We start from the raw sequence: 14,469 nt of genomic DNA, 5'->3' as shown, positions 1-14,469 counted from the left end.
TCAGCCTTTCCACGTCAACGACACGCGTCTCTGTGTGGAGTTTTCAGCTCTCGGCAATCAACACGTGCACACGAATATTTCGCAGTCCCTGCATAGAACCTGCTTTTAAAGTGCGTACTGCAGATCACTGATGCTCGTCGATTTTTTTTTTTTCTGGGGGTGGGGTTACATAGAGGACAACAGCTGCTCGTGATCCCGGCTACCCAACCTATTTCTCTACATTGGCCAAGTTACCCAGGTCATTGCCCATTCCGCGCATATGTTCTGCGCTGGCATGTCCGCCATTTTCATTTATAATCTCCCTAGAGGGAACTTTTTCCTACATTTCTAGCCAGCTTTCCCCAGTTTCCTCTTCCGTCAGCCTTTCCACGTCAACGACACGCGTCTCTGTGTGGAGTTTTCAGCTCTCGGCAATCAACACGTGCACACGAATATTTCGCAGTCCCTGCATAGAACCTGCTTTTAAAGCGCGTACTGAAGATCACTGATGCTCGTTGATTTCTTTTTTTTTGTGGGGGTGGGGTTACATAGAGGATAACAGATAGAAATGACGAGTGTACTCAAAGTAAACTTAGACGAAACAATCTGAAACAGCAACGCTGTGTTATCCGTCTTGCTCGAGAGCGTAATCTTCCCTACATTTTTTTTTCTTCACAGGTGAATATTTCACCAGAACAATTATAAGCATACGGACAGGCTACGACACCGCGTGAATCAACGTGTTGAGATAAAGTTTATCATCTGGAAATGGTGACTCCCGCCTGTAAACGATTTACTATTTTTCGGGCACGGAATTTTCTATTGTAACTCTATGGCAGGAAATCGTGACTCATGGGTTAGGAGCAAACCTGACGCTGGCTGAGATAGTAGACTTTTCGCGGTACCCCCTCGAACTTATCTGGAAGCGCATGATTTGTCACCCCTCGCAGCTGACAGTGCTGGTGGGTTCCAGTGAAGGTGTGTGGAGATCGCGGAAAAAGATTAAGCTTCTGAATAGCCCAGCCGCCTGAATGACCTGCAGGCGGCCGGTATCTAAAGCGCTTATTCCCTGAAGAAGGTAAGGGAAAGAGTTTCTAGGGCGTCTACAATAGACGAACAATCGAAATTCCCTTGACTCAGAGGAGGGCCACTGCCCGACTAGTGGCCACTGCCCACCTATTCGCTACGGGTGGCGCCAACCAATACCGTACATCTCTTTTCGTGCTCGTGGTACTATGAACGCAGCTTTTTAAAGCAGTCGTGCACCGGTCGGAGACAGCATCGTCCAGCTCAGACGCTGCTGCTTTTGCGGTAGTGTGCATTGCAGAGCGTGGAATCGCGGTCGCGTTTTCTCTTTTTCGTGATGACTTCTGCCAGAGAGACGTTGTCCGGCACTGCGAAGATCAGAGACGAATTTTCCGCCGTTGTTATCGACGCGAAATCGCAGACAGAATACACCATTGGCAAGTTTCTCGGCAAGGTATGTGTCCTCAGAGAACGGGCGCGGTGCGTTCCATACAGCAGAACGTGGTGGTATACGCTTTTAGTCTAGCCTGATTGTAACGACATCCCTTCAAAGAAACCAGAAAGTTAATTGCTGCTGTCGCTTCGTTCGTTGGGTTAAATGCAATAAAGGCGTGAGGGCCCGTACACCGTGGGAATAGATTAATGTACAGTTTTTGCGAAACGTAACCATGTCACAGACGTTAGCAAAGTAGGGCAGAGCTCGAACGGCTCTCCATAAGCTCTATATACGGGGTGTCTCACCTAAGACTTTACACATTTGTTAAAAACAAGCCTTTTGATTTAGAAGAGCATTTTTTTTTTTCAGAGTATCGTCAGCGGTGTACTAATTACGCCAGAATACAATCAAGAAAAGTGAACTAGCAGACTAGTTAATCACAACTGAATAGTTTACTTTTTAACTATTGCTAGCAGGTCCTTAAGTCATTGAGAGACGAGTAGCCGACTGTTAGCAATATCCGAATGAGTTCTTAGAATTTCGAAAACGTGTTTACCCGGCGCTGGAGCTCTAAAAAGTGTGGCTACATCGCGCCAAAATAAATTTGCTTTCGAGAAGCTTGCAGGAAAAGTGACCTCTCCAGTGCGCGTAACTCGTTGAAATACCCAAAATTTGTTGGGCCACAGCGGCGACGGTAACGGCATTTTCGAAATCCTAAAAGCTGATACGGATATTGCTTACGGTGGGCTACACACCTCTCAATAATTAGGGAACATTATTATAATACTTAAAAAAGTTGACTAGTCAATATCAATCGACCAGCATGCTAGTTAGCACCTCTTAGCTGCACGAGCGTCTCCGAGCCTTTCTAGACAAGGAACTGATCATAGTATGCCGATACTGCGGGCTGATGCCGACAGACGTTTACCCAATGAGAAATCTTTCGTACTTGTTTATCACACGAACTATTAAGGCTTTACTGGCTTATACTGTCGTCCGTCTGTTAACGAATCGTGTCACACGCGTTTAATTCGGGAACTAAGAAAGACAGAAGAAACGAATCGTCGCTTCTGATAGAGGAAGGTAAAATGATTCTAGAATCCAAGTTTGATGACTGTAGGTTAATTAGTTTATTATAGGCAAAATGGCGGAATAGCGCGGACGACTATATAGCCACGGGAACGGTGTGACGGCATAGCCACCGTAAGTCCTCACGGCATAGTGACAATTGCCACAGAATGATCTGAAAACCGCCGGATTTGTGTAAAATTAGAAGGAGAAATGTGTAATTAAGCGTAATTAACACTTCAGATCCCCGAAAGGGGTATAATTTGGTTATCGATATAGAAGTCGTCACGCCATAGTGTCCTCGGGTTTCGCCTCTAGACACTTTAGTTGCCAAAGTGTCCTCACAATTTTACCGACATTGTAGACCGCTCACAATGTTATGCCTAAAAAAGAGCTTGTCTAACTTTTTGGTGCATGTACTCTCTCCTCTGCCTTCCTCTTCTTAGTTGGGGAAGATTGGTTACCAGGAAGTCAAATGCGCTGTAACTGTTTCACATGTTGGTGGACACCTCAACCGCGCAATACGGGAAGGGAGGAAGGTAGGAGTGAAAGAAGGAAAAGATAGAGAGGTGTTGTATGGGAGTGCTACAGACATTTCCACCAGCTAATGATTTCGTCCAGTTGGGATTTTTAACGTGCACTAACATCACATACACACACACATGCGCGTTTTGCGTTTCGCCTCCACCGACACGCGGCTGCCGCAGCCGGATTCGAACTCGTGTGCTCCAGCTCAGCATGCAGCAAGGGCGCTATAACCACTGAGCCATCGCGGCGGGTTCTTCGTTTGGGAGATTTACAGAGTATAGCACAGCATGTAGACGGGACCACCAGGACTGTGCAAAAACGGGGAAACTCGGTTACAGATGGTGCTGTAAAAAGTTGTCAGTTGCAAGTCATGTTGCTCAGTTTACCAGTTAACGCGATTCTCCTGTTTTCTAACGTCCTTCACTACAGGCATTATTGTGCCAATAAAAGGCATCTTTATGCCTCAAAAAGCCTATGGTGAACAATTACTTGCGAATTCCTCCAAGGCACTATATTTCTGCACTTTTCCTGTCTGGTTGCATACGACAGCCTCCAAATATACTGAATGGTAGGGAAAACAGCGCTGACGGACGGGACAGAAGAAGGCGAGACAGACACATGCGCTCAGCCCTCTCCAAATATACTGTGTCTGTGAAGAGACTATCAGTCATTTCCTGTGTGAGTGCCCTGTCTTCGTGAACGAAATACGTAAGCTGCGTTGTGCTCTGGACCGCCTTGATCCTCGCCCTTTCACAGAGGCTAAGATCCTCGGTCCGTGGCTACAACAGTCGACTGCCACCAAGGCTTACAAGGCACTGTTTTGTTTTTTGGGAGAGATTGGTTACCAGGAAGTGAAAGGCTCTGTAACTGTCTCACATATATCGGTGGAGACCTAAACCGCGCAGTACGGGAAGGGAGGAAGGTAGGAGTGAAAGAAGGAAAAGATAGAGAGGTGTTGTATGGGAGTGCTCCAGACATTTCCACCAGCTAAGGATTTCGTCCAGTTGGGATTTTTAACGTGCACTAACATCACATACACACACACGTGCGCGTTTTGCGTTTCGCCTCCACCGACACGCGGCTGCCGCACCCGGATTCGAACTCGTGTGCTCCAGCTCAGCATGCAGCAAGGGCGCTATAACCACTGAGCCATCGCGGCGGGTTCTTCGTTTGGGAGATTTACAGATATAGCACAGCATGTAGACGGGACCACCAGGACTGTGCAAAAACGGGGAAACTCGGTTACAGATGGTGGTGTAAACAGTTGCCAGTTGGAAGTCAGGTTGCTCAGTTTACTAGTTAACGCGATTCTCCTGTTTTCTAACGTCCTCCACTGCAGGTATTACAGTGCCAATAAAAAGCATCTTTATTCCTCAAAAAGAGTACTGTGAGCAATTACTTGCGTATTCCGCCGAGGCACTATATTTTTGCACTTTTCCTGTGTGTTTGCAAACGACATCCTCCAGATTATTCCTGTCTGGTATGCTTTGTAAACTAAACCATAGTTTTGAAACAAATTTCGGACAACTTTGCCAAAACTTACCAGGCTGAACGGTTTGCTTCTCAGTCGCATATTAAAAGTTATTATACCAGCCCTCAAGCTATAAATCTGTGTATGGTAAAGAGGACCACTCTCCTCACCTACAAAGAACTTTTTGATCTTTAGGGAAGCCTTGAGGGCTCTACTATGCGAATGAGAAGCAAACCATGCATCCTGGTTACTTTTGGGAAAGTCTGTACCTATGCCCTTCTTCCGTTCGTTCCGTCTGTCTTGAATTTCAACTAGTGCGTATTTTGTGCACTTAGGCGCCAAGCTCATTTTGCCTTCAGGTGAAGGGATCCTTCGCTGAGTGTTTCAGTCACACTGTGCGACAGCAATTGCCGCGCATTCGTTTGGAGAACCGTGCAACAAGGCTGGCATTGCTTTTCCAGGGCGGACACGCGCATTGCTTCGAGTTTGTGGACAAAAAGGCGAACGTGGTGTACGCAGGGAAGATCGTCTCCAAGGCTCATCTTACATCGGCGATCGTCAAGTTTTGTGTGAGTTCCTATATCACTGCACATCGTCTATTCTCCTCCTTCCCTTTTGGTAGAAATTTTGTTGATGGGACACTGAGGACAGAATAAAACGATTTTCTGGACTTGCTGGTACATCGTGCCGATCCACGAATAATTCAAAATGACGGCTTGTATAAGCGAGCCAGTTCCAAACCCAAACGTTTAATGGATTTTGGCCCTGGGGATACATTCTATAAGGATCCATTATCCACTTTCGATTCAGTCACTGTTTTTCAGTCGTGCTGCTGCGGCTTTCAAGCGTCAGTAGGAAGCAACCGTGAGATCCGGTCCCATGTAAGTCAATGCCGAGGTCATTTCCCAGGGACGCTTGAAAGATGCGGCAACATCACAGAACAACAGTGACTATTGCGATAGGGCCGCATATATACGAAAGGGATAGTGGATCTTGATAGGTTACGGCCCCTGCTTGTAGTTTTATGGCCTTCTCAAAAGCTTACCTAACCACAGATTTCGTTGACAGTAACACCTTTCACACGGTAGCCTGTCGAGACAGACGAACTTCAATCTCTCCATGTCCTTTTAATGCTTCTAAACATTTTCTTTCAACTTTTTATCTGCAGAAAGGTGTCACTAGCGGGGGACAAAATTTACACTTGATTCTTCCAACACAAATAAAAAAACAGTGATATATGTCAAGATTGGCTTTTGTCATCTCCACGTACGTACGGCTTTATCAATCATAATTATCAGCTTCTCAGTCCACCACTTTTCCTTCATTTGTTTGCGCTTACTACAACCTTTCCGAGGTTATTAATTAATTTGTCTTCTGCAGCTTGAAGGTGAAATCGACATCCACAAAAGCCTGCGTCATAAGCACGTGGTTGGTTTCCACAGTCACTTTGAGGACGACAAGAACATGTACCTCATCTTGGAGCTGTGCACAATGCAGGTGCGTCAACGTTCCTGCTCTCGGTGCTTCCCATTTGCCCTGAATTTTTTTGCGTTCATTCTAAGATGCTTCTAAGGTTATCAAGGTTCGTTTTTAGTTTGTTTAATGGTGCTTAACGTCCCAAAGCAACTCAGGCTAGGATCGAGGGACGCTATAGTAAAGTGCTCCTGAATAATTTCGACCATCTTGGATTCTCTAACGTTTCCTGACTGCAAAATGCTAACCATACGATGTAGTCAGTGTAGGAATGCTTGAGAATTTGTTTTTGAGGAATAGCGATGGCGCAGTAATCGTCTCACATCCCCGCGGACACCTGAACCGCGGCTTGAGGGAAGGGATGCAGGAGGGAGTAACCATACGGTCTAGTTGGTGTGTATGAAACCTAATGAAACCAGAGACAAAGAAGTTCGGCAGACACTGAACTATTTTAACGTGTATAAATGCGAAAGCATTACTATCCCTGGGTGCTTAATCCTGTCCTTTACCAACTGCGTGGCTAGGGACCCCGGAACCTTTTTGGGAGGGGGGGGGAAGCAAGTATTGTATTTCCTTCATCATCATTATCAGCCGGGCTAGACCCACTTTGATGAGAGGTGCTTCCCGCTGCCAGCCAAAATACAAATACGAAGGAGCATTAGAAACACATCAATTATCAAGGTGGTGACAAAAAATGTGACGCAATATACCTTGTGCAACCACGCGTCCATGGCCTAAACGTTTCGTCCCAGCCGCGAATAAGTTGTTGATCTTCTTTTGAGACACAGATATCTTCCTAGGCAAGTATTAGTAGTGTAAATCTTATTTTCGCAAGATGGGACGGGGTTTAGGGGTTGGGGTCTTGAGCTGCATGTGGTGTCCCTAGGTACATGATCCCATTGGTTCTTGCTGCCTCCTCGGCCCGCTCAACCAGCGCCAGCTGACCTTGCGGGTCGGAGCTGGACAGAAGCTCCTCCCACTGCTCGACTGACGGGTTTGTAACTTTGGGCTCCATAGGGCTCGCCCGACAGCCCCATGTGGAGTGGTAGAGGGTGGCTATCTCTCTGCACCACACGCATTGTGGAGTGTATTGCGTAGGCCAAATCTTACTGTATATGCAGCGACTTGGGTATGAGTTTGTTTGCAGCGACATTGTAAATCTGCAGTTATTAAAAAATACACTCAAGGGATGAGAGACGTGCAAGTAGACCGCGTTACGTTTCGCCACGGCCTGCGAAATCAACGCGGCTGCAGTGGACGCAGGAGTATCATTCCGAGCAACGGACAATTCTCTTGGCCGACTGCCGCCCATGGAGCCGTGTCGGGAATCGTGTCCAGGCAGATCCACTGGCCACGTGTCGTCGTGTGCGTGCGTGTGTGCAAACGCTTGTGCGAGCACGGCGCTCGGGGAGAGAGTGTTCGCCCCGGGGCCGGATGGATCCGGATCACGGCCCCGCGGGGTCTGAGTCAGCGACACTTGCCATGAACATAACCGCTGGTTCGACACGTGCGCGTCTTCGGAACCTTCCTCCTTTCCCTCTGAGGGATGCTCCCGCCGCTAGGTCGCCGTCGAGACACCTCCTGTGTGGGCGTGTCAGATTTCTCTCTGGGGCCAGCTTCTCTTGCAGTTCGTACGAGATGCAGTATTAAACCTTGTTCTTGCTAGACGATGCCATCGTCCTTTGCCGGGACCTGCCGATGCTCTCCGTAGGACACCGGACCGCCAGGTAAACGCTACCCTTGGGGCTAGCGTGCGACAGAGGTGGGATGTCGCAGGCGAGCCTCATGTAGCATCCGGTATAAGTCTACGTTTGTCACGTCTATGTGACCGAAGCGGCGAGCACCGCCGATCGGGCGAAACCGCATCAACTATCGGGAAAGATCGAAAGGGGGGGGGGGGGGGGGGCGCTTCCTTCACTAGAAAAAAGTTGGGGGGGGGGGGGGGGGGGGGGGGGCGGCCGCCCCCTGGTTTTGGAGTCCCTGACTGCGTCCACCGTATCCCCGCTAACTTCTTAATCTCATCCTCCCATGTAACTTTCTGCGGCCCCCTGTTACACTTCTATTCCCTTGGGATCCGCTCCGTTACCCTTAAGGACAAGCAGTTATCTTGCCTTCGCATTGCATGTCCTGTCCAGGCCTACTTCTTCCTCTTGAATTGAACTATAGGATGTCATATACCCGTGTTTGTTCCCTCACCCACGCTGCCCTCCTCCGGTCTCTTAACGATACAGCCATCATTTTTCCTTTCATAGCTCGCTGCGTTGTACTTAAGCTGAACCCTATTTGTTAGCCTCCACGTTTCTGCCCCGTAGGTGAGCACCAATAAGATACAACTGTTGCATGCTTTTCTCTTGAGGGATATTGCTAAACTGCCATTCATGACCTGAGAGAACCTGCCATATGCGCTCCACCCCATTATTATTCTTGCAGTCATTTCGCTCTCATGATCCGAATCAGCGGCCAAAATCTCCGCATCCCTCCCATTCCCAAACGGATGCACCCGGAACACCATGCCGAGAGACGGGCCGACCGTGCACGTCAATTCGAGAAACGCTTCAGCGGACGTCCGGACGTCACGTATACGGACGCCTCTTACCATCCCTCGAAGCCAGCGACGGTGGCGGTAGCTCTCGCCCCTCACCGCAGCTGGTACGCAGCCTGCAGCATTCGCAATGCAGAAACAGTCACCGCAGCAGAGGAGGTTGCCATTGCGCTAGCGCTAGCTGACCCTAATACCAAAGTCGTCATCAGTGATTCTCAACAGGCTATCCGCAACTACGATGCTGGCCGTATCTCTTGCCAGGCGTTACACATTCTCCTTTCTACTGCACCCTCTTCCAACTCTCGCTTATTTCTTTGGGCCCCAGCCCACGAGTCGCTCAGCGGAAACGCCCAGGCGTACACCCTCGCCCGAGATCTCAGCTGCCGAGCAGAGTGTATGATCGGCCTCCCTGCTTCCTCTGACACTAATATCTCATGCGCTTCTCTACTCACCACTTACACGGACATACTACAGCACTACCGGCTCGAAAGATGTCACACCGTGATCTAACAAGACGCGAGGCCGTCCAATGGCGCAAACTACAAACTGGCAGTTTTCCATACCCCCTCTTATACAGCAAGATCTTTCCGCAACAGATAGACCCCATGTGCAAACACTGCTCAACTCCAGCCACTCTCATACACATGGTGTGGACTTGTACACATTACAACACAAACAATCCAAACACCCCAGAGACGTGGGAGTCTCTCCTGCATACTTCCGAGCCGGCAGACCAACGCCGGCTTATCCAGCGCGCGGTGGAGGCCGCGACATCCCAAGGGATCCCCGCCGACCTCCTCTAAGCCAGCGCAACCGGTCCTTAGACTGGTCCCCTGTTTTGGGAGTAATAAAAGAGATCACCACCACCACCACCGGCTCATTCATTGCTTATGCCAAAAGGAAACTTGAGTGCGTGATGCTGGCGTGGCAATATCAGCGTTTGCCAAGAGCGGGTTACCTCACCGCCGGCGCGGCAGTAAGTGTGGAGTCTTCATGATTTAGTCGATCGGCAAACTTGTGGACCGTAGTGCAAATTTGTACAAAGCGAAAATGAACACTGCAGCAAAAATGTGGCGTCGTTTCTTCTTACTTTTCACCTGTTAGACAACTGACAGTACTTATCTATTTTTCGAATTCCTGACACCACGATATTAGGGTTGTCTATCATCCAAACCGCTCTTATGAAATTACGTTATGCCAGTATCTATTTGGGCCTTTAGTTGTCACGGCATTTTTGCGAGAACGGCCACATTGTGTCCTGGAATCATAATATAGGACGCAGCCAGACTGCAAACTGTCTTCGTTGTTACTAAAACTGTCACTTTATACTGTGGCGCACTATTGTGGACACTGATTTCTGTACCACGAAAAACAATTATACCCGCCGCGGTGGCTCAGTGGCGCTCGTCTACCGAGCCGGAGTACCCGGGTTCGAACCCGACCGCGGCGGCCGCGTTTCAATGGAGGCGAGACGCAAGAGGCGCCCGTGTGCTGTACGATGTCAGTGCACGTTAAAGATCCCCAGGTGGTCGAAATTATTCCTGAGACCTCCACTACGGCATCTCTTTCTTCTTCCACTCCCTTTCCTTCCGGCGCGGTTCAGGTGTCCGCCGGGATATGTGAGACAGATACTGCGCCATTTCCTTTCCTCAAAAACGAATTCAATTTAAAAACAATTACTTATGTCAAGCTACTGGCGTGATTTGAACGAGCGTGCTAAAGTGGACATGTCCCAGTCTAAAACCTGAAGGAATCCTCATTTTCTCTGCCATGTTCTTAAGCGTTTCTCACGTTCATGCGTCGTCCGCAGGCTTCATTGGCGCATTTATTTCGCAGTCTCTGGAGGATGTCCTCCAGCACCGCAGGACCCTGCCCGACGCAGAGGTGCGGTACTTGATGCGCCAGCTGCTCCTCGCCTGCCAGTACCTGGTGCAGGAGAAGGTCATCCACCGGGACCTGAAGGTCGGAAACCTGCTCCTCACCAGGGGCTGGCAACTCAAGGTGGCCGACTTCGGGTTCGCCACCCGCCTCCACTTCAAGGGGCAACTCAAGATGTCCATTTGCGGTACCGCCAACTACATGGCCCCCGAGATGCTGAACCTGAAGGGCTACAGCCACGAAGCGGACATCTGGGCCGTTGGATGCATCTTGTGAGTCTCACTCGATTGCGCAGAAATGTCTTCAGCTGTTTTAATGCTTCCTTCGACACCTCGCAATGCATATATCGTACAGGTAATAACCCGTCCGTAAATGTATTAAAGGCATAGGCTACTGTCCCAAAATGTGAATATAAAAACTGACAAATTCTTGCCTATATTGACAATAACGTGTGAAGAACTCATGGCCGAGGCATTTACTTATATTTTTATCTGGCGAAGCAAGTCGGGCCTGAGTGGACGGCGGTGATGAGTTCTGATCAAACTCCGCAGCTTTGCCGGCAGTGGGGTTAAAATAGATGTGAATTCTGCGGATGAACTAGGAGCTATTATAAAGGGTTAATTTAATTACAGCAAATTTCCGGCACCATATTTTTTCGTATTTCATCTAGTGATCGTATCCAGCAGAGTTAATTATGCTTGTTCATTCCACTATATTGACAGGTGTGCTTTTATCGGGATAAAAAACTTGCGCATATCTGTGATAGACATCATTACCCTTATTTTTTTATGGCTTTCGAACCTTCATAATGCGTTAATGTTTGGTTGCGAGAAAAGTTGAGAATCAGTAAACGGGGCGCTCATTATCATAATGGTGGGAAACAGTTCAGACTGGACGAGAGACAAAGAATGAGGCAGACGTGAGATGCGCTTCTTCCTTCATTCCTGTCTCATCCAATCCAGGATGTTCGTCATAATAATCAAATAACGCCACTATCCCAAACTCCTCTTTACAACCCTCATTACCACCAACTTAATTGGCGGGCAGTCGTCTGCAAAGTCCTTCCGCTTTCATGCCTCGGCATGAAGTCGGGATTCGCAGACGCCGGCTCAGACGGGAAGAGACGTTCAAGTGTCGAGAAAATGAGTTTGAAAAGTTTCTATCGTGATTCCGAGGTATGCAACCGGGTATACGTATCTTCAAGCAAAGAACTTACGCATGCCAAAGAGAAAATATTGTTCATAAAAATCGCTGTCCGCTCCCTCTTGATGTTAAGAAATGATGAGATCATCCACTTCACGTTCAGAATCGGGCACTTCGGTGCATCACGAGCGTACGTTTACGCGCACTTACGTTACCATTTGGTGGGGATACTAGTTGGAAGGGGTCTCCTGCAGCATTGCTGTGCCCGCACTCCTTCGAGCTGTGTCGTGCTGAGATGACAGACGGTGCGGACACTGACAGGCCGCAAACTGCTCTTCGCAGGTACAAGCTGCTAGTGGGGAGTCCCCCCTTCAGTTCGTCGTCGAAGGCGATGATTTACGACAAAATCAAGAGGAACGAATACAGGATCCCCGCGACTGTATCTACAGAAGCGAGCCCCCTCATCCGGTGGATTCTCCAACCGGAACCCGCAAGGCGGCCCAGCATCGAGGCCATCATGCACCACGAGTTCATGACAAGAGGTAGGCCTCATCTTGCATCTCTGTATGCTGTGTGCTGTACTGCTTCCATCATGCTTTCTTTCTTTTTTGAGCGCTAGAGCGTTCTAGCTGACGTTCGGCGAAAACGCCGCGCTCGTTGTCACTAATTTAGGATTGTTCGGCAGAGGTCGTGACGTCACACCCTAGTCAACCAATGAGAGTGAGGCATGAAGTCTGACACGGAGAGCAGAGGGGTAGGCGGGATACCAGACGCGCAGAAGTCAGAGCATGCGGAAAGTTTCCCCTGCTCTTTTTTTTTTTTTGTTCGCGAGTCGAGTCTTGTGACAGAGTGCATGACGTGGCTGTCGGGGTGGGGGTGCAGCGATGAAGCGCTTCTAAAAAAAAAAGAAAATAAAGAAAGGCGGGGGTTCGCGTTGGACGGATGCGTACCGTAAAGTTGTTTGTGGAGTTTCGGTGGAGCGCTGCGTCAAGGGTAGGAGATTTGCCATATATACCAATGTCCGATCACTCTTTACTCTCGTGCAAGCTTAATTCGAAAGAACACAGAGTTATGTCACTGATTGTACTAGTTCGTGTTAAAGCGAAACATTGGGTCTTCCGATACAAGTCGTTTCTAGAACGACAAATTTCTCCTTTAGTGTGTAACCACTAATCCGACGGGAACCAACCTCGCGCAAAATCGTCCGTTGTCTGTTCCCTTGTCAGTTCGCAGCTGGCCCAGCGCGAGCACTCCGTCCCGCGGCACTGCCCGCAAATCGTCGTCTGCTACGTAGCAGAAATCAGCGCTTACGCTCCGGTTCTAATGTACCGCGTGTTCCGTATTTATCTGTCCCTGTTACGAAAAATTCCGCTGCGCAATCTACTGAACTATATGGGCTCAAAACGCCGACTACAAGGTACCTTATGATAGTCTTCGTCTTTCGATAAGTAATTTAACATCTAAAATTGCCTGCATTTTCGGGAATCGGCGAAAAAGTACATTCAGCTGCGGCAGAACTTTTCGTCCAGCGAGCGAAGAAGCCACTTTGACAGGCTGCGCCATCTGGTGAGCGGTGAGGCAACCGATGTCACGGCTTGGGGCTGGAACATTATTCTTACACCGTGGGCTGGAATGCTCACCTCACGCGGTTTCTTCGGATGTGCGTGTCGTCTGCTCCTTGAAATTAACACCGCTCGCCAGATGGCGCAGTCTGTCACACTGGCTTCCTTGCTCGCCTGGGCGAAAAGTTGTGCCGCAGCCGAATGCAGTTTTTCGCCGATTCCTGAAAATGTAGGCAAGTTTAGATATTAAATTACATATCGAAAGACGAAGACTATCATAAGCTACCTTGTAGTCGGCGTTTCAGCCTATACAGTCCAGTAGTTTGCGCAGGAGAATATTTTCTAACACGGACAGATAAATACGGGACAGGCGGTAGTAAACATTCTCTGTAGTTTTCCCTTTTGCCAGAACTGCTAACCACCTCGGCTATAGTTTCTGGCATTGATCCACCTGCACAGCCCCTGAATGCTCTTCGCCCTCTCCTTCCAGGCCTGCTTCCTGCCCACCTGCCTGCATCTCGTGTCACAGCGGAGCGGAGCCTCGCACGGACGCCGTCGGCAACGCCTCGGACACAACCCAAAGGAAACCCATCTCGGAGGAGAACGAAATCCATGGAGGGTTGGACTGTGTCTCCGACTGAAAAGGTCCACATGGGAACGGCTGCACTTATTTAATGCTTCAACAGCTCCAGTTTTTTTGTGTGTTTCTGCAGTTGTTACCATTGTTTTATTTGCGCAATACAAGTTTTAGGAAACGTTTCTTTTCTTTCAAGCTTGAAGGCATCCTGTTTCTTGTTGACATGCACTGTTAATCCTTTGCCATTAGAGTACATGTACTGACACTATTTTTGATAATGCTTCTGTCGTTACTGGCAAGCCTGTTATTGGGCTCAAAAGGTGGATTGCGGTGAATGCTACGGCTGTGATGCGATTTTAATTTTTATGTGTCGGACTTTTTAATAAATATTTGTACCCAGTGTGTTGTATCCATTTGCACTTTACGAAAAATACTCGTTATCCTCTTTTCGACCATACCAACTGGGAACTGTGATTCAGAACTATGCTATCCCAGGTGGCCACTTTGTGGAGGCTACTAGAGTTACTGTATACATATACAGTAACTCTAGAGGCTGCCAGATGGTAGCGCCACCTATGAACGAGCGGGCCAGCTATCGGTGGTGGCCTATAACTTTTTGTTTAATGTGTTGTTACTTATTTTTAATCCTGTGGGCCTCTTTACGAGGCCTTATAGCAGGTGGGCAAACACAATTTGCACACTCAGTCCGAAGCTACGACGAGACAAGAAGCATAAAACGCAACCACACGGCGGCAAGAACAGACACATGATCAGAACAGTTACAAA

At 48.6% G+C, this 14,469-nt stretch overlaps 1 protein-coding gene across 1 annotated transcript; it reads left to right on the top strand.

The window, feature by feature from the left end:
- The first annotated feature begins 1,342 nt into the window (after positions 1–1,342).
- LOC149367010 (serine/threonine-protein kinase PLK1-like) lies at positions 1,343–13,747 on the top strand. The gene is made up of 5 exons (XM_089572517.1): positions 1,343–1,459; positions 4,970–5,077; positions 5,889–6,005; positions 10,360–10,673; positions 13,597–13,747. Exons 1-5 carry the CDS (start codon positions 1,343–1,345, stop codon positions 13,745–13,747), a joined length of 807 nt encoding a protein of 268 aa, XP_089428643.1.
- Positions 13,748–14,469: the final 722 nt, after the last annotated feature.

Source organism: Amblyomma mixtum, chromosome 1 (genome assembly GCF_055824585.1).
Source record: "Amblyomma mixtum isolate Tamu chromosome 1, ASM5582458v1, whole genome shotgun sequence".
NCBI classification, from domain to species: domain Eukaryota; kingdom Metazoa; phylum Arthropoda; class Arachnida; order Ixodida; family Ixodidae; genus Amblyomma; species Amblyomma mixtum.
This window is presented reverse-complemented; position numbering and strand designations above follow the sequence as displayed.

Coding starts and splice junctions, on each gene's coding strand:
- LOC149367010 (XM_089572517.1), top strand. CDS start 1,343: ATGACTTCTGCCAGAGAGACGTTGTCCGGCACTGCGAAGATCAGAGAC. Junction 5,078..5,888: donor CGGCGATCGTCAAGTTTTGT/GTGAGTTCCTAT, acceptor TGTCTTCTGCAG/CTTGAAGGTGAAATCGACAT. Junction 10,674..13,596: donor TGGGCCGTTGGATGCATCTT/GTGAGTCTCACT, acceptor CTCTCCTTCCAG/GCCTGCTTCCTGCCCACCTG.